This window comes from Leptosomus discolor, chromosome 1, assembly GCF_034619465.1.
Source record: "Leptosomus discolor isolate bLepDis1 chromosome 1, bLepDis1.hap2, whole genome shotgun sequence".
In the NCBI taxonomy this organism is placed as follows: domain Eukaryota; kingdom Metazoa; phylum Chordata; class Aves; order Leptosomiformes; family Leptosomidae; genus Leptosomus; species Leptosomus discolor.
Genome location: NC_141391.1, coordinates 27,646,273 through 27,670,732, shown reverse-complemented (window position 1 = coordinate 27,670,732; position 24,460 = coordinate 27,646,273). Strand labels below are relative to the sequence as shown.

Genomic DNA, 24,460 nt, shown 5'->3' with positions numbered 1-24,460 from the left:
TTGTGCTTATGTTGTGTTTCTTGTGTGCAGGATCATGCAGACATTGAATGGAAGTTTGCTCGAACAAAACTCTGGATGAGTTACTTTGAAGAAGGAGGAACTTTGCCCACTCCTTTTAATGTCATACCAAGCCCAAAGTCTCTGTGGTATCTGATCAAATGGTTATGGAGACACCTTTGCAAAAAGAAAATAAGAAGAAAGCCTGAAAGTTTTGGAACAATAGGGGTAAGTCCTGTGTTTTACTCTGCCTGTAGTACTCCTCTTTGGTATATAGATGAGTCTTTCTCAGCCTTACAGAACACCCAAACCATCAGATAACGTGCATGTGAGTTAGAGAATAATTCTAGCAGAGAATGTTTATTTTTTAAATTCATGTCAATGTATTTGACTGAAGAGAAAGCATCATCATATTCCTGTGCAATGACAATAAGAACCATGACTGTGTCTCATCTACAGATAGTGCAAGAAAGATTAAAAGCAATACAAATACGAGAGATCAAATGTGTATACTTCTCTGGCAGTCCCAGAGGTGTAGCTGATGATCTCTAGCTCAAGTGTCACAGCTCAAGTATCATTGACATGTCATGAACCACAGACTTGTGTACAAAGTATTGGTCATGGTATATTCTCTCTCTCTTTCTCTCTCTCTCTCTCTCTCCCCATGTAACGAACTGGGTTTATTATAAAAGCATTCTTACCAAAAGCTCTTGCCATTAAAGGATACATTTTGAAAGGTAACAGCGTTTACTTGGAATTGTTTACTTGAATTTACAGGTAGAGTTAGTTCAGAATTGGTAGACTGGTACCCTATTCTAATAGTGCTGATCAGCAGTGAAATTTCTGGAAAAGACACACAAGAGGAGCAAGAATAGTCCTGCACCTGGATTCAGCAGATGCTTGTGTAATATTTCAGCCACAGACTTTCCCCTGTAGCTGCAGTGGGTAAAGCAGATTTGAATTTTTTCCTCCAAGCTTTATCCAGTTGAGATACCTCACTAAGCAGCACAGTTTTTCTATATTTTCAGAGGAAATATCCAGACAACAACCTAACCCATCAACTAAATCTCTGTAGTTATGTTTTCTGCATTTCCCATAGTGAGCAAGTCAGTACCTCAGTAACTAGACTGCATTTAGCCAACTCCAACCTAAACTGTTGTGCGTAAAATGTGGATAATGGCACTTTCCCTATACCATAGGGATTTGGTGAATATAAATGTTTTCAAGTCTGTTAGGAACTCAGATAGAAAAGCATTGTGAGAGTGTGAGAATTTCATGTGTGGGTAAGGGCAAGAAGAAAGGGTATAGTCCTTATGCTGTTGACCCCAGTAGCAAAACTTCCATTCACTTCAAAGAAGCCAGGGAATACAGTACAATTCTTTGCTGGACCATTACCCTATCGACCTTTTCTTTGTATTTCTTCTCAGTTTCTTGAGAAATGAGTAATAAAGATAAGCTTTTCCTACATATTCTCCTGTCATATCCTGGCATTCGCTTTAATTGCCAGATATACTTGGATGAACAAGTTCAAATGGTGTACAGACATACAATAAAGAGGAAGAGGGCTATACAAAACTAATTCACAATTCGTAAGCTGATGAATGGATTTTGTCTTACTTGTGGAAATTTTCTAATCAGGCTTATTGCAATATCCTGATCTTGTTGACCAGTAACTACTTTGTGAAAGCAAAATATGCTTCACTTAGCTATCGTACCTGTAGATAGGAAAGAAACATCCAGAAAAGGAAGCCTATAAATATGAGGATGACATAGAAACAAACCAGTAATAGACTACAAGAAAGAGATGCTGAAAAAACCCCACTAAAATTATTATAAGAAAAGCAGTGAAGAGAGACCTTCTATTCAGATAAATAAAAACAAAAGATGTGAACTAGCATGAATGATGAAGAATTTCAAGAATAAAACTTCACTGGGTAACCTAGCAAGGGAAAGAATAAATACAGAGACCAACAGGAGGAAAAACTGTGAGGTTTTGTTAGAAAGAGAAAATCAAGAGAGTGATGTGCTTGTGTGCGGGGGAGAGTGGGCAATGCTTCTAGGCATTTGCTAAACATTTGATAGGGATGATTAGCTAGTGTAAACTGATAGAGTGATATTAAAATCAATGGAGTGATGCCAGTGTATAGCAGCTGAGGATCTAGGGTTGGTTAACACAATATCCCTGTTTGACTGAGACAGATCCAGAATACCCTTATACATCCCACCAAAACCTTCAGGACAATATTTTCTGTCAGGCTTTCCATCCTGAGTAAGGGATTTTTTTCCTTTTTTTTCCCCTCTTATTTCATAAAATTACAAAATTCTTCAGCTAGCTTCTCAGCTATGACAGAAGCTCTATTAGGGCTGTCTGACTGTGGAACATTTTACAATTTCTAGGCCCAGTTATGCACCCAAGCTCCAAAATGGGATAAGATGTGCTCCGATTTCCACATTAGGAAATCTGTCCATACCCGTCAGAGTGTAAACCAGACACTGTTCCTGGATTTTCCCCAAGAGGTTAAGTCATCAGAGAACACCATGGTGATCTCACAGTCTGTCCTGGGGCAATGCACTGCTTTCTGATTTTGAAAAACTTACTCCCATCACCCACAGCTCAGCCTCGGGTTCCCAGAACTTTTTCAGTTGTGCCAACAAACTGCATCACAAATTAAATTTGGGACCTCTATGCCCTTTCAACCAGAGGGAAACGAAGAGTTTTCGTTGCCTTTTGTTCAGGGATCTCAGATGACAGCTCTCTGACTCCAGCTTACTGGAATCTCCCCTGTAATAACTCTGGCCTCAGAGCTACAAGATAAGCTTTGTTGGGACCTACTTATTTTCTCTGAGTCCTGCATTATGAACTCTGATTCCTTCCCTATGACCAGTACTGCAGAAAAACCACTATAGACTCAGTTTCAGGCTCATTTTCTTACATTGGCTATATGAATGCACTGTATGGTTCTATGGATGACATGTTTTCTGTAAGGCAGAACTCAGATTTCAAAACGTATTGTTCTGAAACCTCTAAATGCTAACTTTCCTGTTAGGAAGCTCTAATCAGCAGTGACGTGCTGTGGTGTTTTCCAGTAGAAAAAGCAGTAGCATGCATCCAAAGGCTGAGTCAGTGCTCGAGGGTACAAAACAGCTGATAGACAGAATCTTGTTGAACCTAGCATTTTTCAAGGATCAGGCATGATATCTGCATAAGAAACCTTAGTACCATAAAGCCAGGAATCATGAGCTAGGAATGAATCAAGGACATATTAAATGTGTCACTAAGAATCCACTGTAAAAAAATATATATGTGTACACTTGAAAGTTCATTATATGCAGGCAGAACTTTTAAAGAAAGGGTTCAGAGTCAGGCTAGTTTACAGTAGATATGCTGGTGAAAGGATTTATCTGGCTTGTATGAAGAAGAAAAATGTCAGTAGAAATAATTATGGCATGATTGCTTGAGAGGACCATCTACAGTGCTGCTTATAACAAAGCTATCATGGGAAAGAACAGGGTCTGCAGGAAAGTGAGATGCCCTTGAAGAGAGGTGATTAATTTACTTCTCCTTGGATTTCAATTCTGTGGTTCTGCCATTCTTTGTTGTTCTGGGACAGCTGAAGCAGTGGATGGTGGAATAAAGGGGAGCTTTTCCAAGGGGCAGGTTTTTTCTCCAGAGCAACACACTGCTCAGCCATGCTGATGGCAGCTTCTCTAGCCGCAGCCACAGATAAAGGAAGGCCAGGATGCTTGCATGTGAATTACTAGTACTTCAGCTCTGGTATTAATCAGAGATCTTCTACCATTCAGATTTCAACGCATTTTTATTTTCTGTCATTTTGACATATCCCAGGTATGCAGCATCCTCTTTAACAATTACCACAAGGCATCTCCTACAGTTAAAACTCTGAAATAACAGTGTGTGCTGCTTTTTATATATATATATATATATATATATATATATACACATATAGTGGTTTTGTCAGCTGTGTCAGCTCACCTTTGCAAAAACCAGATTAGTAATATAATCCTATTGATTAGGCTGAAGTTTTCCTAACTTCTCAAGGCCTTGGGGTGTCTCAAGACTACTCCTGTTGGCCATCAGAACTCCACTACTATTTCAAAAAAGACATAAGAAAAGAAACCCCAATGCCCCTGGAATAAATTGTACTATTTTCCTCAAATTACATTCCACTTTATGTCTGATCAGTCACCAAAAAGTGACCTATAATTTTAAGTATTTCAGAGGAGAAAATGGAAATGATTGTCAGGGATATCTTCGGTATGTTGGTTTTGGTTTGGTTTGGGTTTTGTGTGTGTGTGTGCATCTGATGTTTAGATAAACAGTTACCTCTTTTCTAGCTATACAGATTTTTATGCCATTTTTCCAAGCAACCTACATGATAATTATTATCATTTGTCAGAGAAAATGTCCTTTCCCCTTCTCCTATTCTTTGTTCTCCATGTGGAAAATAATGCAACTCCTAAGTCAATGTAAGTATTTTGTATTTTCTCTGTAATGTGCGTTATTGAAAATTGAGTGAAGAAATAACACCTTCCACCTGGAATGGAAATCAGTAGTCTGGAGTGCTTGTTGTATAGCCAAGGATCATCTCATGGGGAAACCTCTTTGTCAGCACAGATTTCTTACCCTTTTTATGAGATGCTTCTATTCAAGATGAGGAATATATCCCATGACTTCAGATAATCTTTACATTTTCTGCACCTTTATCACTAAGCAGTTTGAGGACAAATGCAGATATTAAATTTGAATTACTGCTTTATTAAAGATATCATCTTGATAAAACACTTCAAAAGAAGTAATTTAACTTTATCAGATTTTTGACTGCTAAAGAGATTATTCTTCCAAACAATGCAAATTACTAGGAATGGCATAAGCAGGATACCAAAATAATTATCGCTATTAATAGAACTACTATTAAAGCTTCCTGAAAGATATTAGTGCCTCCTTTGGAAAGTGATAAAAGTATCCCCTTCAATTTCATGATGTCATGCAACATTATCATCAGAAGTGTTTCTTCCCTTGTTGCTGTTTTTAGTCAGATTTAACTTTTAGCCCTATGTCAGCCATAGTTTTCAACACTTCTTCATGCACATATCACAGCAGTTACTTGAAACAAATTTTGAACAACCACAAATTAGACCATGACCTGACAGAGAAAAGCAGGCTGTCTGAGAACCAAGTAAGGACAATATGAATGTTAATGCCATTTTATTTATAGTGAATAGCTTCATTTTCAGATGTGTTTAGGTGAAGATTCATTCTGTTTTCAGAAGGAATCAAAACACAATTATGAGCTGGAGACTGAATCTGAACACTTAAACATAGATAACTGATGAGGGTAATAACTTCGAAAGGTTGTGCGTATGCATAATTCCCTGTGCAGTATGTATGTGTCTGTGTATGAAAACACACCATTAAATGCATTCTTTTTCAGCTTCTCAGTGGTATGGATAGAAAATAATTGTTAAGTACAGTAGAAGTCTTCTGGATATGTTACTACACAAAGAAATTTGATTACATAGTCTTCCCAAATTGCATTTGTTGCCATTGCGTTGAGTGAAAAAGCCACAGCCTCTGGTTCTGTGGGTTTCAGAATCGGTTGCAAAAAAAAAAAAAAAAAAAAAAAAAAATCTTATTTAGCTATTTCTTGTTATGAGTACAGCACTAAACCTATCTATTTAGTTCACTTTTCACTGCAAAATAAAGCAGAGCAGACTGCAACTGCAGGAACTATTCTGCAAGACAAGAATCAGCATTTGTTTTATTTGAGGGAGTTATTAGCTTTACCTGAACTGAAGTGTTTCAGTTACACCTTAAAGTGTTTTTCCCTTTACCTGCGAGTCAGATCTGTTGTTGAGGGCTCAGTTAGCCACGGACTCCCTTACTGCTCTCTCAGCAGGAATGAAACATCTCCATCGTGTGGTCAACTGCGAAAAATCAGATTTTTTTTTTTATTTTTTTTTTTTTTTTTGAAAGTGGCTAAAGACAGGCGGTGGGAACTTATCGGCCTTCCCATGGCTGCCTTGCCCCCTCTGGCCCCAGCGGTGGGCAGGCGAGCCTGTCACTCCACCCTTAAACAACACAAGGAATTTCCATCTTCTCTTTGGACGAGGCATTAATACAGAAACAGGATCTGGAAAAATACTGAAGTCAAGATGCTTATTTATAAAGCCCTATCCCACAGTGCCTGTTCAGAGCAGTTAGGAAATAATGATTTTCCTCTTTCTATTATTTTTTGCCAAGCCCAACCGCACAGCTACTGCATCCTTCAAATTAGTCACAAACAAGAAATCAATCCATGCTTTCCTTCTACCACACTTCTTTTTGCTGTTCCTCTTCAGAGTTACTATCCCTCTTACCCTACCTCCTTATCAACACCAAACTCTGTATTTCAAGCTTAGTTTCTTTCTTCCATACCTCTCTCTGAAACCAAGTGTTTTTAACAGGGAACTAAGCAGGAATTTTTCCCTTTAATAGTGCAGGTTTTTGTGAGCTCTATCTTAAATGAGGCATTAGAAGCCATAGCAAGTGTCTTGCTAACAACATGCTTATGCTAAGCTTTTCTCAATTCAGTAAAATACTCTTCAGTCTGGGCAAGTGAGTTACATAATCACATCGTTCCCCTTCTAGCTCAGATCAGTGACTTTGGGGCTCTGCAAACAGAGACCTGACTGCCCCACCACATCCATGCCAGTGCTGGAATAGCAGCACATTGATGAAAATGCAGAAAATCCACTTTGTCTTTCCAATAACAACATTCTCCCTTCTGTAAAGCTAATGACAGGCTTTGCTCAAGCACTGCCATTTTTCAACAGACTTTGAACCATCTCTCTGAGCTTGCTAGATTCCACATATTGTACAGACCTGCTGTTTTGCTATGCTCTAAGTATTTTACTACCAGACAGGGAATAATGTTTTTTTGTTCTTTTCTTTTCTTTTTTTTCAGAGACGTGCAGCTGACAATCTGAGAAGACATCATCAATACCAGGTACAGGCACATGTTTATTTTTTGGGCAATTATTTTTCTATGCCTCCAAAATATCTTCATGAGGGAAAAAAAAAAAGAAGAATTTAGTGAGAAAGCAAAATAAAAAAAAAGAAGAAAACCCACAAAATGCATACTTATTTCATCCTCAGCAAATAAGCATACTATTTTTGGTGTTCCGCCAACAGCATTTGAGAAGTAGGGTTGTCTACTTTTGGGGTGCAAAAGGATATTTCCTGGAGCAATAGTATACTAACGAGTATTTTGCCCACTGTAACATGAATTGCCTTTAAAAAACCAAACACATAGTCCCACCTCCCTGCTGAGATTCATCAGAATCATATGTGCAGCTCACTGACATGCTCCACCAGAACCTACTTTCCATCTCTCTGCCTCTGGTCGCCCATAGACAACTTCCTATCCCTTAATAACCCCTCTGCCTAGATCCCCTGTAAGCTGTTCTCTTCCATCGTTTCTGCTTCAGCCTCTGGTTATTTGAGATTATTGTAGCACAAGGAATAATTTTCAGATTTCTTTTCTATTTTTGTTGTGTTAAAAGGGCTGAAAGTTAAACAAGATGTGAGCTTGGTTCGGTAATTAATGGATTTCCATATGGGAAATGACTAGGTAAACTAGGACTTTTCCAACCTCAAAAAGAGACAGCTGTGGAAAGTACTACAGGGATCTATAAAATCATGGGGAAGATGAACACAGAGCAGCTGTTTACCATCTATCCACAAACTGAATACCAGGCACACATACTAGACTGCATTAGTAAGGCTGTAGGCAGCACTTTGAGGGAAGTGATTATTCTCTTCCAGCCCACACTTGTAAGTATCTGGAGCAGTGTGTCTTGATTTGGGCCCCTCGCCACAAAAGACATATTAACAAACTGGAAGGAATCAAACAAAGAGCCACCAAGATGGTTAGAGGGCTGACATAAAAGGAGAAGCTTGGATTTCAGGCTGGAGTAGGTTAAGGGGGATCTAACTGCTGTCTTCAGTAACATAATGGGTGGTTAGAGAGAAGAAGAGGCTAGATTTTTCTTGAAGGTGCATGGCAAAAGAACAGAAGTCAATGGACAGAAGTTGCAAGAAAGGAAATTCTGTAAGGAAAATCATCATCACAGTGAGGGTAGTAAAGAATTGGAAAAAATTGCTTGGGGGGGCTTCAGCATCTTCAGCCTTGGAGATATTCAGCACTTGGTTGGACATGGCCCTGTGCTGCATCAGACAACCTCCAGGCGTCTCTTCCAACCTAAATAACTTTAGGATTCTTAGAAGCAGAAGAAAACAATGACAACTATCAGAGAGCAGGTTAAAAATAAAGAAAACCCTAAATGGAATCTTATTCCAGCTATACTGTGGAATGCATTGACAGAGGATTTGTGGATGCTGAAAGTTTACGTGAGTACGAAACATATAGGACAACCTGTCACAGCCCATTAAAACTACAGCTATCATTTCTGATTGAGAATGTCCCTGAATCTCACATCGCAGGAGGCTTGGGAGAGTATAGCTGAAAATAAGTTATACGGCCACACTAGACTTACACTCCTCATGAGGCATCACCAACTGCTCACTGTCAGACTGCATGTTACTGGCATGAGACACACCTTTGGTCAAATGCAGTACAGCCCTTCCAGGATAATTAATATCAGCACTTTCCATTGAAAAGCAGAACAAATTTTCAAGGAGGTCTAAGGTTTGTATATTTATTGTCATGTTCCTAAAGCACAAAGAAGCCCAAGCAGGCCCAATGAGTGTAATGACTAATTAGTGAGTGAGTAACTAATATCAAGAAAACTAACACAATATTTTATATTTTCAGGAAGTTATGAGAAATCTGGTCAAGAGATATGTTGCAGCAATGATAAGAGATGCCAAAACTGAGGAAGGACTGACAGAAGAAAATTTTAAGGTATGCACTTATTTGTATGTTTATAAGTGATTTAGTAGGATATTATAAGACTGTGAAGAATACTTCTCACACTCCTCAGTTGTTCAGGTAGCATGTAGCTTGCAGTGTCTGTGTCCTGATGGACCACACAGAGATAGTTTTGTACATGGACTCCAGCAAGTCTTCTATCATTAGCTGAAGCAGTAATCAGTTTATCAGCTAGTTTGAATTGTGCCCATGTAAGGGGACACCAAAATAGGACTAAGAGTGTGTAAAAACATATTTGCTAAAGCAAGATGCCAATAGTTTCAACACCTTAGGAAATAAGTTTTTTCTGCTATAGAGTGCTGCTGTGCATTTATTTTTATACAGAACTACTTTTCTATGACTTAAAAGATGGAAAGCTTAAACAAGTGGTCAAATATTTCTATTTGACATAGATGAAGTAAACATAGACATATGTATCACAACATTTACATCCATCACTGTGCATTTCTAGCATTGAACATTTTTGTTACTATTGGTGCCTCAAACTCCAAACGTTCAAATTGATACTCATCTGCCTCAGCTTATACATGCAGAAGATACAGCCAGAGCCTGAGCTAATTGTGTCATTATTACTTCATTCACGTCATTTAGAGTGCCATCACGAGGTGCTTACGAGACAACCAGGTGATCAGGCCCAGTCAGCATGGGTTAATGGAAGGCAGGTCCTGCTTAACTAACTGATCTCCTTCTATGACAAGGTGACCCACTTAGTGGATGACGGAAAGGCTGTGGATGTTATTTACCTGGACTTCAGTAAAGCCTTTGACACCATTTCCCACAGCATCCTCCTGGAGAAACTGGCTACTCATGGCTTGCATGGGTAGATTCTTCACTGGGTAAAAAAATGGCTGGATGACCAGGCCCAAAGAGTGGTGGTGAATGGAGTTAAATCCATTTTGCAGCCGGTCACAAGTGGTGCTCCCCAGGGCTCAGTATTGGGTCCAGTTCTGTTTGATATCTTTATCAGTGATCTGCATGAGGGGATCAAGTGCATCCTCAATAAGTTTGCAGACAACACCAAATTGGGCAGGAGTGTTGATCTGCTTGAGGGTAGGGAGGCTCTGCAGAGAAATCTGGACAGACTGGATTGATGGGCCAAGGTCAACTGTATGAGGTTTGACAAGGCCAAGTGTCAGGTCCTGCCCTTGGTTCACCACAACCCCATGCAGCGCTACAGGCTTGGGGATGAGTGGCTGGAAAGCTGCCTGGCAGAAAAGGACCGGGGGGTGCTGGTCGACAGCCAGCTGAACATGAGCCAGCAGTGTGCCCAGGTGGCCAAGAAGGCCAACAGCATCCTGGCTTGTATCAGAAATACTGTGGCCAGCAGGAGTAGGGAAGTGACTGTGCCACTGTAATTGGCACTGGTGTGCGGTTTTGGGCCCCTCACTACAAGAAAGTCATTGAGGTTCTGAAGTGTGTCCAGAGAAGGGCAATGAAGCTGGTGAAAGGTCTACAGCACAAATCTTATAAGGAGCAGCTGAGGGAACTGGGATTGTTTAGCCTGGAGAAGAGGAGGGCAAGGGGAGATCTTATCACTCTCCACAACTACCTGAAAGGAGGTTGTAGTGAGGTGGGGTTCAATCTCTTCTCCCAAGTAAGAAGTGATAGGACAAGAGGAAATGGCCTCAAGTTGCACTGGGAGAGGCTTAGATTAGATATTAGGAAGAATTTCTTTACTGAAAGGGTTGTCAAGCATTGGAACAGGCTGCCCAGTGAAGTGGTTAAGTCACCATCTCTGGAGGTATTTAAAAGATGCATAGAAGTGGTGCCTAGGGACATGGTTTAGTGGTGGGCTTGGCAGTGTTTCATTTAGGGTTGGACTCAATGATCTTAAAGGTCTTTTCCAATCCAAATGATTCCATGATTCTATGATTATCACTTTAGAGAAAATGCAGAGAAATAGGTACCTCCTGAAGGCAAAGTGCCTTCTTCTGAGGTAGGCCTTTAAGAGAAAAAGGTTGCACTGGCTGAAAGCAGCCTGCAATGATTAGCTCAGACTTAGCTCCTAGCTGCCAAACGTTTAGTGGAAATGCATGAAGTCCTACCTGCATTGCTACTCACTGGGAAGCATTCAGACATGTTTCTGCCTTGTGCATGCATGTGTCCCTGCGTGTGTGTGTGTGTAAGGGATGATATTGACAGCTCATCAAAATGCTGTTATCACGATAGGATAATACTGTCTAGCAAATTGGTTGTAGGTCTTCAAGTTGTCTGTGCTCCTTCCTGCACCACTGTCAGTGATTTCTATGAGTAGCCTAGGCTAAGGCACATTTCCTCTGAAGTTTCCTCTGATAAAATTGCTGATCACTTTTCTGTGTCACCTGAAAGATCCATTAGACAGTCTGCAAAGCACCTTGAAGAGGTTACTTGTTATCCAGATGGTGGAGTTTATTACTGATCCCTAGCGTAAGCCTTTTTTTTTTCTTCTTTTTTTTTAATTACAAGAGGAAAAGTCAAATTAGTTTTCATGCTCTCATGTTTCATCTTTCTTCCTAATTTTTAGGAGTTAAAACAAGATATTTCCAGCTTTCGTTTTGAAGTCCTTGGTTTGTTAAAAGGAAGCAAGCTGACTAATTTGCAGACTGCAAAGATGAACAAAGACTCTGCCTCTCTGTCAGAAAATGAAGAAAATAGTGAGAGTGAAGGAAACAAGAAAGGAAAGAAAAAGACCTTCAGCCTTTTTGACATAACAACGATGATTCACCCAAGATCAGCCACTGTTGCCTCTGAAGCACATAATGTAAGCAATGGCTCAGCAATGATGGTGTCAGAGTCCACTAAGGAGAAACAAAAGCGTGTGAATTTTGTAACAGACATAAAAAATTTCGGGTTATTTCACAGACGATCAAAAACAAACTCTGTGGAGCAGAGTACAAATAAAATATACACCGTTTCGGAAGAAGTTTCCCGTCAACAGGCAGAAGAACAATGTGAGAAAACTGCTGAACTGGAAGAGGGGAAACTGACCATGAACTGTGAATTAAACATCCAAAGTCCTGATGAAAAATGCGTGTTAGCTGAGTCACAAAATAACAGTGACTCTTCGGATTCACAGGGCGAGGGAAGTATTTGTGCTTCGGAAACAGAGAAAATGGAGTTACAGAACTCAGAACCAGCCACACCTCTGGATCAGCTGGGCAAGGAGTTGGACATTAGCTGTGACTGCGATGAGAAACAGGAAACTATTTATCAGGGTGATTATGTGATAACGAGGTTGTGATGCTTACAGGAGGAAGCATTTACAAATATATATATTTTGCATAGTGCTTTGGGGGGGGGGATGTTTTAAGAATTATATTAGCAAATGCAGAATTACACTTTATAGTACTCAACTGTGGCACATGATCTTGTAAGATAGTAGTCAAGAGAAAGATAATACTGGGAACTTCTGTTTTGTAGCCTGCTTTAGCTTTCACGATTTGTTTTACATTTTTTAATAAATGGAAGCATCTTGTATTCTTGTACTGTTGCAATAACCCACAGAAACTTTTTAGCTATCTTTTTCAATTACAACAAATGCAATTTGTCTCATATGATAGTTGACTCCTATGACAAATATTTTTCTATGCAAATAAAAAGTAGCTTAAGAGACTTGTAAGCCTTTATTTAACTTTGTAGATTCTTAAAAGATTCTGGGCACCATGAAAATCATAAGTGGCTCCTGTCAGCATAACTCATGTCAAGCTATTAGAATCATTTATTTAAATTGCTAGGAACTTGATATGTTTCAAAAGCTATATCAAATCAAAAGATAAAGTATATTCTTTTATTTATTGAAGGAATATGAATACCTGTAAATTATGAAAGATCAGTCTATTTGATTATTTAATTACAACTTCTCCCTCCCAGCAAGAGGGTTATCACTGTCCTGATACCATTGTTAGAAATGCATTTACAGGATTTGAAGAGTGTAAAAAATTGTTTCTTATAGTAAAAGAAATATCTGTGTCTTGCTAAAAACTGATAAAGGATTACTCCCTGGAAATCCGTGATCACAACAGCTAGTGCTTTTTCAACCATTCGTTTTTCCAAATGTGGACAACCTATGCACTTTAATATTCAACTGCTCATTAGCTTTTGCCTTCACAATACACTCGTATTTGCTAAGAGAAAGATACTTCAGGAATAAACAAACATAAAATGATCCACTGAGTACTTGGAAAACTATGGCAATTTGTTAAGAAGTTTTTAAAGGCAAGCCTTAAGAGCGTTTCTTTGACAATTTCAGAGTTTGGGGGAACCTGATTGGAGGTTTTATAAAAAATACTTACACATTTAAATGTATAAAGAAATCCTAATAGTATTTTTCATAACAGATGAGTGACTTATTGTCTTAGTCAAAACCAGTATTTTTAAAATTAAACAGTCTGTTTCTTTTTAATAAGTGACTGGTGTCCTACATTATTAAAAATGTAATTTTACAACTGACATAAGAATGACTGCCCTCATACTCTCAGCACCATCCTTCTCATCCCTTGGAAACATGTGAATACACCAGATCAGTGTGGTCATTTCATTCTTAATTTCCCTAGCTCTGCCATGATAGATTTTGTAATTCATATTAGCCTGTATTAAGCAACCTTCAGATGCATAGATTACAGTTACATTCCAGATGAAATCCATCACATGTAACTCCCACCTTGTAGGACCTGACCTAAAGCCATGCCATTCTGGATCTAAACTATCCTAGTACTGAACTGAGTTTTGAAAATCCAGACACCACCTCTCATCTCTATACTTTTAGGTGAGTTTTCCAGCTCTACTTTACACATGTGCTACTCTGTCTGAGCTCACATATTGAAAGTTTCCTTCCTGCACATCTGTCTGTGCCATGGCACCTAGAAGTGAATTAGTTGAACCAAAATGGAAAACTTGAGCAGTAATTGGAAAATAGTTTGTATAGCTTTGCAAGAATGCATTCAAACTACATTTGATTGCTAAGATATGGTTGATTTCCATCTTGACCGCTTGACTTTTCTGTGGACCCCCTCTCCTTCATGTCTCTCTCCTTGTCCACCTTTAGATTGTGAGCTCCTTGGGGCAGGGCCTGTAGCCTTTCTGTTTGGAAAGCAACTGAATTATTACAAGCATAATATGAAATAAATAATAATAATAGTGGAATACCTTCATATTATTTTTACTAGGGCAACTCTTCTAGAGAGTTCTCTTTTCTACTGTAACATTTGTGCTAAGAATGACATAAAGTCAAAGTGTCACATGTTGTCACAGTTCTCTGTATCCCAGTTAACAGTCCTTCTCCACTGCTGATTTCACTTTCTCATTCTTCATTATTGAGTTCTAAGCTTACTACCTTTTCACTAGCCAAATTCAAACCAAACAGTCCTTACTCCAAAGATCTTTCAATGCATTCCAGCCACCTGGTTTCATTCAAGACAAAATGTATCTGCGCAGGGTATTTATAATGCCACCAGCATGGTTATCAGAACAAGTTAACTATAACAGTTCTAAGAGCTCTGCATATTATTTTGGCATCATAAGAGCCTGTTTTTTCCTGTGCATGAGGTTCACAACAGGGCAAAAACACAGGACAGTTGACCTGAAACATCAGCCATGCCATCACATCATGACCGCACTGTTCTGAGACATGGTCTAAGTCTTGCAGTATATACAACTGAATAGCAAAGACAGCACAGATGGACAAGATACTTAGGCATAGGGCATTGCATAACAATAGATGGTCAGTCTTTTGCTGTCTTTTTTCTTTCTTTTACTACTAAATATTGAAATGAAGGTGTATTAAATAATGCATACTTCAAATCAACATTTACTCTATATTTATGTGATTCCTAGGCATTGAAGCCTGACAACAATAAGGACCTGGTCCTGTTCCATTTAAATTTAATGGCAAATAAGCACCTCATTCTGTGAAAACAGATAAGAGCCCAAAATATGTCCAAATTTTAAATGGTGGTGGACTTTTATTGCCTTGCAGACAGCCAAAAAAAACCCCTTCTGATCCGATGCCTCCAAGAGGACATCTGTGCCAAAAAGGATTTAGAGGTGCATAGAGCAAGGTTTGTAATGCCACAGCAGAGGCGTTAATAAGCTTTGCAAAGCTAAGCGTACTTTCTCCTCAAGAGGAATAGAAGGTTCAAACCTACCCATCCCTGCCTGCAGCCTTCGTTAGCATCAATATAGGAGAAAGCCAAAAAAAAAACCCAGGATATAAACCCTCATAAAAGACAGTCTTTTGAAAGAGAGCTTAAAATCATGAAATGTTTCAGGGAGTTAGAAAATTGTTTAAATACAAAGGGGTTTAATCCTGATAGTACGTTGTTCAGAATGTTCAGAAAACATTTTTTAAATTTATACTGAACACCCTTTACATTTTTATGAACTCCTGGAGAAACAGAGAGAGTGCAAACAGCACAGCAGGACTCTTGTACCCTGGCATAGCTGGGCAGGAGCCAGCTTGAACTCTTGCAACCCAGTCCTTCCAAGAACAACAGGTCTGAGCCAAAACAGATTGGGCAGTGGGTATCTTCATCAAGGCTGGTTTGACTTCCACTTTTCCCAAGGCTACACATTGATTCACAGTCAGAGGTCAGCGATGAAAGGACTGCATGCTATACCTTCAAAACAAAATTGTGAAAGATGCTTCTGACTGCATGCTTTGCTGGTCCTCAAGGTCGCTGCAGTGGTGAGAGCCATTGATCAGAAGATTCAGACTGCAGGGCCATGCGAGCCCACTGTAGGTCACTCCACTATCTGTATGTGGTACAATAGCACCAGAGAGCAAGCCAGGTAGATGCCTCTCAGGGAGGAACCATGGCTCTGCAGCTGATTTTAATCTTGGTTTTTTTGGTCTGCAGGTTAAGACCATTACACTTTGACTGGTGTGGGCCAAACACTTTGCATATACTATTTGTATAGGTCAGGATTTAATGAGAAATTCTATGACTTTCCTAATCTGAGTTTTTCTGTGAATATGTAGTGTCTAGTTCCAGGAGAATGTATATCTTCATCATAACTATAACTGTTGAGAGCTGTAAAAGGTGAGAAAATTTCTGGTATTTGAGCATCCAAAAGTTCTTCAACAGAATGTTTAAAACAACAATGTCATCCTTAACAGCATCCTTGGACTGATCTTTCAGGAGGAGAATTTTTGCATAGCTTCCTCACAGGAATAAAAGACACAAAGAAATTATTTATGTCTGTCTCAAATTCTACTATATACGTATTGCAGGCTATAACATCCCATTTCCTCTCTAAACCTCAGATGAATATTTAATCAGATTCTGGGAAATAGCATGAAAGAGAAAAGAAGCAGATCATGCTTAAAGATTGTGACGAGGCAATGAACTTTTGAATACAGTTTAAAACATTTGGTGTCAAGTTTTCTTCTGGGAATATAAAGGTGCAAGTTGGACAACAACATAATCAATCTTCATTTTAAAGTCTCTTAAGAGGTACCAACAGCTTTAGTGAGTAGGGCAACCTCACAAAAACAATAATACTGGTAATGGCAATGGCAGTGATTGCAGTAACAGCAGCAGTAATAGTAGTAGTAGTAGTAGAGGTAATACTAATTGTAAATATAAGTATAATAATAGAAATCCTATGCATTTAACCCTGGGAAGTGGAACGCCTCAGTTCTAATCCCTGGTATAAAATTTACCTGTTTTCCATGTCGAACAACCATTCGATAACACCAGTAAGCTGTCCTTGGGGACAGCAGTCTTCCAGCATAAGTACTCTAGTCTCTAGACCGAAAACCTTACTTCTCGGTGTTTCAACTCTTTGCCTAGCTGAAGCTTTAGTTATGGATGCTACATTCACCGCAGCAGGAGCAGATTAGAGATCCTTTGAGACAGTTTATGGTTAAGTAGTTGGACATACTCCAAAATAAATTGCTGTGGTTAAGGATGAGTTTGAACCCTCCAGATATGAAAAGGAATTGATCCCATTGAACTGCATCGAATCAAGTTCACTAACCTCTGATTTAGTACTTGAGCAGTTGCCTTATTTTTATAAGTGCAAAAGAATAGAGCAGAGTTGGCTCCTTGTTAACATTAAAACAACCAAAAAAAGTTGCAGCCTTCAACCTTCGTGAATGTAGGACTGTAAGAGAACTCAATCATACAGTATACTTAGACTTTATCACAGGTCTCTTCATCACAATTTTCTTTCTAAATCAATCAAATCCTCTGCTGTTGTTAAATATAGTTATGAAATGTTTATGCACATGAATCGTTTCAAGTGTTTATGTTCATACCCTTTGGGCAGTCACTGTCTTTTAACTTTATAGCTTTTCTCTGACTGATGTTTGTTCTTCTGACTGTACTCTTTCCCCTTCAGCCTTGGGTTTCTTTGAGTGTAGTCTAAATCTTTTATGCTATTTTAATTTTAACTAAAACTTTCTGCTCTCTTTAGTTGACTGTCATAGTTACAGCAAAGCATTAGGTGTTGCACTGTTCAGTACTGCTGTGGCCTTTTCAGTCTGGCCTTTAGTTCTTTGTAATCCAATATCCTTTGCTGTGGAACTAAATTGGTATAACCAGAGGCCAATGCATCTTTCATTTCAAACACTCTCTTTAGCATCAGATTAATTATCTTTGACAGAGATCCTTGCCTGCTTAGTACATTTTAGAGGGAGTTTAGATAGCTATCTATGACTAGAAACCTAGCTTTCCAGTAGCTGATAGATGAAATGAATACCAGTTCCATATGGTGCTTCTTCAGTATCTTTTCTCTCACCTCTCTTCTTTAACGATGTAATTGGTGATAACCTTGCCTATAATGCAGTCTCTTTAAGGCAACATACTCACTATTGCATTTTAAGAGTGTCAGAGCTGTGCTTACAGTAGGGGCAGAGGAAGTGTTCAAGATGTAGTCTTTCTTCCAGAAAGACCAAGCCTCTAAAGATGCTAATGCTTTCTAATTACTAATTACCATTACTAATACTTTCTATTTTGGAAATTAGTAATGGAAACTCACACATGCAGAACTCATGGGAAACTATTCCACTGCATGGAATCAAGAGTTAATTCATAAGATCTTGCATACTTTTTATGCAATGGAACTGAAAAAGCAAAAATAACCCCATCTATATCTGTTTTGTATGCTCAAATGTAAAAAAAACCAAAACAACAAGGCATTCAGAATGGATTTATTCCATGAATCTTTAAACAGGCAATAAAAGTCCATGGTTAGTGAGAAAGATAACCTTCTAGAAATCCATGTGTTTCAATTTGGCAGGTTAGTGAAAAGACTTTTTTCTCCTGTAACAGAAAATCTTTACAGATTTAAATATTGTATCCCAAAACTCCGGTCCGCATTTAAAAAGAAACAAAATAACAAACATGAAAAAAAAAAAAAAAAAAAAGAAACCAAAATACACAGATTTTTCAGACTTCAGAAATTCATGGGTTTGCTTAGTATAATTAGAACCCTAAGAATATCTGAAAACATTGAGCTAACCTTCCATAAATTTAATGGACAGCATAGCCTGCTCCTTAAATGTGGCCAAATGAGAATAGTAACTGCAAAATAACTGGTTCTGGTTAATGACTAATGTTTTCAGTATACAAAATTTATAAGATGGGAGATGCATACATTGCCATTTCTGAAAGTGTCAAGTATGTCTTAAAATAAATACAGTAAGTATTCATACACATTCAAAGAAACTCATTAAGTGCGACACAAATGCTCATTTCTGCAATAATTTTCATTCCTTTTTCTTCCTCTGATCTTCCCTATCTGATGATTTGTATTTTGTTGCTTCCCCAATAAAGACAGGTATCTTACACTTTTCCGTTACATGTTTCTAAAAGTAGACAGTAAGATCCAATAGTGCAATATTTTATGTTGCATCATCTGGGACCTTGTGTCTATAGTATTACAGGGTAGTTTTCGTGGGTATACTAGGAACAGTTTTGTTTGCATGAATTACATGTGGTACTGAGATACCATTCAGCCGTATCACAAACACAAATACCCATATCCAGCTACTATAGCATGGAAATAATCTTTCACCATGACTAATTTAACTGAATCCAGTTCTACCCCAGGAAAAAAGAAGTAAGCAGAAAAAAAGGAAATTGAAAAAAGATACTTTTAATGAAATTAGACTTAATGTAGTGTTTATTAGTATCCTTAGTTCCCTTCACTTTTATGAAGTAAAATTAAAGATTTCATTTTTTCAGCATCCATTTTTTAAATGATACAGTTTCTTCCTTGTTTTACTTTGTAAGACACCCAGACTGTGCATTTAATAATTTATAAGAATTTCATTAACTGAGAGATTGTAAATCAGGTGACCATTAAGGGAGACATCATCGTCTGGTTCTACTGATTTTATTTTTACAGGATTGTAACTTCCCAAGATATAAAACTCCTTGACCATTTCCCAAACGAATTTATAGTCCTTGAAATCAGATCCACATGGAGGAAATGTCAGGATTTCAGCCTCAAAGAAATAGGCTCTGCTTATTTTAAGAGTCTGCAATCATAATTTACTTTCAGGAGAGAGGCCTATTGGGTATGATTCATAGTTATTTAACAATCATGTCTAAAGAATAACAATAATACAAAAAAAAAAGAAATGCACAATATACATTCAGAAAACAGAGAGAATAGTCCATGTTTCAGTGTTTAAGCAATAGACTTCTGTCTAAAACAGGCCAACCCAAAAACACTGGTCCAAAAATTCAGATTCTTAGAGTCACATTCCAACCCAAATCTGCCCCAAATTTCCCCAGAGAAATGAATACTGAAAAAGTTTATTCATTAAGGACCATGTATGGTGGGGAAAGAGCATTTTGTTTTGGGAGCTGCTTCTTTGTTTGTTTGTTTGTTTTCTATTTCTGCTAACAAATAACCTCTGAAACCTGAAATATTCCCACACACTCACACCCTGGAGCTGATGAAGAGAGAACCAGATGTATGATACTGAGCCAAGATTTATCCAGCATGGTCGAAATAAGTTACTGATGAAAGACCAAGTGAAAACAATTATAAACCTGAAACTGGCTGTTAGTATTGCAAAATACAAAAGTTTTTACAAAAAGCTAGGAAAAACACAATTTCCCTGGGAAACAGATTTTCCACATAAAGACAGTATTAAAATCTCATTTGAAGTATTTGCATTAGTCAGTTTCTGAAATTTCACCTGGGCTTTTCTTACTGATCTTCTATGACACTGTCATCAGTGTAAAAGAAAGCATAGTAACATTGACTTGCATTATCTCCTCACTGTATCAAAGTCAATCTTCAAACTATGAGCAACATTTCAGGCTTTGTTTTGACTTATTTTCCTCTCTGGCCTGTTTCTTTCTCAGTTTGTGAAACTGAGAAGGAATACAATTGGAAGAAACTCTTTATTTAGTTCATATCCTTGTACTTCAGGCGAGAGTAGCTATCCCATTAAACAGAGATAATGATTCATCCCTGTCATGGGTTGAGGATGAGCTGGCCACTAACGAATGACAGATGCTCTCTATTAACCCCTCTCCCCTCCCAGAAGGGGAAGGGAGAGAGAACAAGGGAGAGAGACTTTATGGTTTGGAAAAGGAAAACTAAAACAGCTTTAATGAAACAGTAACAATAAAACAAAAGATAAAAATAAGAAATAATTAAATATTTACAAATAGATATAAAATCAATACCGAACCCAACTCCCCCCACCCTGATGACAATACGTCACCACCACACTGCAGGGCTGGCACTGGGGTAGTCCCAGGCTTGACTCGACAGCAGACAGGGATGGGATACAGGAGCTGGACTCAGGCACTGGATTGAAGGATACATGGATCGGGATCGACAACAGAGGAACAGACAGAGTCCTCCTCAGATGTCGTCCATCGAAGAAGAGAGCTTGACTGTCATGATCCCTCAGCTTTATACTGAATGTGACATATATGGGATGGAATTCTCTGTTGGTCAGTGTTGGGTCACCTGTCCAGTTGGCTCCTCCCTGCAGGTGTGACCTTTTATGTCCTTGTGACCCTTTTCACTCCCGGCACCCCAACACAGAGTACAAGATTTAGCAGTGACCTGGGTCGCTATAAAAGAACAAGTATAAGCAAGGGCCTCTCTGCATACCATCCCTTGGTACAAACTATAAACATTAGGCCTTATCACTGCTAGAAGAAGTCACTGTCTGGAAAAATATGCTACTGTTTCAGAAAGTGCAGTTAGTTAGAGGAGACTTAGCCAAAAAGTAAAATCAATAAAACAGAATTAGTTCTGGTTTAGCCCAAACCAGGACAATCACAGAGATAGGTACATTGCAGAGTGAGATGGAATAACTCCTCTCTGTATATCAGTTTGAGATAATGAACGTACTGAAAACTTTAGAAGTAAATTACGACAGTATTACTATGTATTATTGCTGCATCTACAGGCAAGACTGATGCCTCTTGGAAATATTTATACCTGCAGCTGGTGCGGTTTGATGCAAGGCTGAGCTGCAAGGCATGAATAGGAGGGCTATACCTCAGTTCCCACGCCATCTGAGTGGGAATAAGCATAATGAACAGAATTTAGGAGGAAAACAGCCTGCTAAGTCATGTCCTCAGCACCTGCTTCAGGAATCACACAAAAGCATTCGGTCAATGGTTCTCTGAAATCAGTTCATTCATTAAATGACACAGATGAACAATACACATACCTCTATGTTCACTTTGGTTCTTTCTTTTCCAGGCTTCTCTCTGGTATTCCAAATTATCTTCCCTTCTGTTTCTGTCTGTTTACTGTTGACTCTCCTTCCTTCTAAATTCAGTCCTTCAGCATCTCTTCCTCTTCCACAATTCTTTTCCTGGTTCTCACATCTCCTAGTCTTTTTGCATACTTTCTTTCCCTCCTCTTCACTTAGTCAAGTCGTTCAATAACACACGATTTCTGAACTAGTGTATTCACTCTTCATATATCACAAAAAAATGCAACCAGTCTTTCTGATTAATCTATTCTTTGTCTCACATGTTGTGTGACCGAAAACATTTTTTTCTTAAATAATTTCTCCATATTAAGCGTGAGGCAGAACATCAAAGAACGTTTTTTGTGTCATCATACTACATAACCTATTTTCAGCCTACTTTGGATCATGATGCATTAAACACACACTACAAATATTGAAGAGTACTCTAAAGTACTTGAGTACTAACGTGCTAAAGTACTCTTAAGTAGTCTAAAGTGCTTAAGCTGAGAGTGAAGAAAACCATATCCAGCTGATACTGCAGTTGGAATTTACCTCTGATACGGTTTCGTTAAGACATTTGGTCTAATACGCCTTCTCTACACAATAAGGTCATCTGGTTTTTAATGTTAACAAGCGTTGAGGATTTAGGATTATATTTCATCATTCTAATTTCCTGCTTGGGGCCTCTTTTCTTTTACACCTTACTATCTGAGGTACATACTGATGCTTTCAGAGAGAACCATTAACATGAATCTGACTAAAGCATTCCCACCATTTGCAGGAAAATCTACTAACTGGCCTTTCTTTTTAACCTTTTAAAATATAAATTAATTAAAAAAAAAATAATTTAAACAAAAAATAGCCTACTCTTTTTTATTATTATTTTTAGTTTCATACTTTGTTTACTGGTTATGAAACAAAGTTTTCACTTTTCATCTCTTTCCCATAAATGTTCTATCCTTCCAGTCCCTGGGAATATCTTATATTTTAGTAGTGTATTTTCTGCTCTTAATCATGTTTTGTTTGCTGATCGTGACCTTGTAATCTTTGTATTTTTCCGGTAAATGACTTGGACACATTTAGGATGTGCTTTTGATTTGGCATCAAGGCAGTGAACAAGCATATATTTTTAATATCCAAGCATGCTTCCTGATGTCAAGACCATCTCTTTTCACAGAGGTTCTTGAAATGATCACCATAGAGGTGAAGCTAACATTTGCTTTACTGAACTGTGACCTTGTTAACTAAATATTGAAAATTAAATACTTCACTGCTATACCCAAAAGCAGACTTAGGCATTTCTATTAAAAGAGAGTAGATACTTTGCTATCTGTTTGTTTAGAACCCAAGCTTCCTTCACAATTTTTGAGGATTAGAAAGAAAACCTCTGAGTATCTAGTCACTTCAGCTACTCTGGGGAAAACTGAAAATGCAAAGGGGAAGGAAGTGTTTCCCTCTGACTCAGACTCCCAGATGTGAAGAGGACTGGTCCTTTTTCCTAAGTATTGGTAGACGTATTTTAAAGGACACTCAGCTCAGAAGAACATGTTCCATATCTTGCTCTCTCTGAGGTGCACATGTACAAAAAGATTGTCTATATCTCAAGGATCTTAGGCTGGAGCAGGCTTGCACTCTCAGGTGAAATATACTGTAAAAGAAGCCTAAATGTCCCACAACACACCAAGCACCGTGAACAGTTTCTCCATTTCTTCTTATCAAAAAAAAAGGTGTTTATAAAATAGAAAAAGCGTAACAGATGAAGATGCTTATTAATATAAAATAGTATGGTGGATTTGGCATTCATCCCAGCCCATTTCTGGTGGGACTTTGTCACGGTATCATCATCATCAAGTAGCTAGGTCTTCCCCCAGACTGCTGGAGTTTTCTCAGCATTGACCTATTCTGGTATGGAAGGCTAAGCATAACCCAGACCTAGCTGGGAAAATGCTTGGCTTGCCAAGAGCTTGTGACCCTCTGGCACAATGCATGTGAAGCTGCACCTTAGTCCAGGCTGCAGAGGGTTCTTCATTTTCAAAGAAAGGCAGCCACTAAGCTGCTGCTGTGACTTCATCAGCAGCACCTCCACCATGAACTTGAGACACTAGTATTTCTGGAAGGGTCCTAGCCCCACCCACTGAATCCCTGGGAACACAAATATATCAGATGCTGAATATTCATTTGAATCCCAGAGCAAAACAACTACATTTGGCATAAAATCATTTTGCTCATCTGCCTTGAACAAATTCAGGGGATTGATATCTAATATTCTGTGAGACAGAAGGAGCTGGTGTTTGTAGTATTATATTATTAGTTTGAAATTGCCTTTGAAAAAACAAATATAGGAAGAGATTTTGGTGACTAGGTGTTGCGACATTCATTTCTTTAAGTGTCCATTAGTTTTTTGATGGCTTAGTTTTGATGCTGATTAAGAACTACTTCTCATCTATTTTTATCACTTCAGTGTTGTAAAGCCTCAAATTGAATTTTCAGAACTTTGTAGAGAATGTACAGACCCCAGGTAACATTACGGTAAATAAGAAAACCTTTCAGAACATCCAATGGTCTTGAATAGGTTCACAATACAAGTGTTTTAAAAAATTGCATAGGATAAAAAGGATATAAATTAAAACGAATGTTTTATACATACCTAAAATGGTAGACCCAGAGGAAAAAAAAACCCTACACCAAAAACCCAACAACAACCAAACAAAATAAAACCACACTGAAGCATTGGAGTAGCCATATAAGTCTGAGGCCAACACACTTGGAAGTCTAAGATCTATTTCCAAAACAGTTTTAGAACACAAATGAAAAAATAAAGTTGACTTCCCATACTTGAAATAACTTAGTCTGA

General features: G+C 38.3%; 1 protein-coding gene across 1 annotated transcript in view; it reads left to right on the top strand.

Moving 5' to 3' along the window:
* The window catches only part of TRPC4 (transient receptor potential cation channel subfamily C member 4), a 103,632-nt gene extending 91,464 nt beyond the window's left edge, over positions 1 to 12,168 (top strand). The window contains exons 7-10 of the mRNA XM_086481906.1: positions 31 to 225; positions 6,963 to 7,004; positions 8,832 to 8,921; positions 11,452 to 12,168. Coding sequence (XP_086338032.1) covers positions 31 to 225; positions 6,963 to 7,004; positions 8,832 to 8,921; positions 11,452 to 12,168 — 1,044 coding nt within the window. The remainder of the gene's footprint in view (positions 1 to 30; positions 226 to 6,962; positions 7,005 to 8,831; positions 8,922 to 11,451) is intronic.
* The last annotated feature ends 12,292 nt before the right edge of the window (positions 12,169 to 24,460 follow it).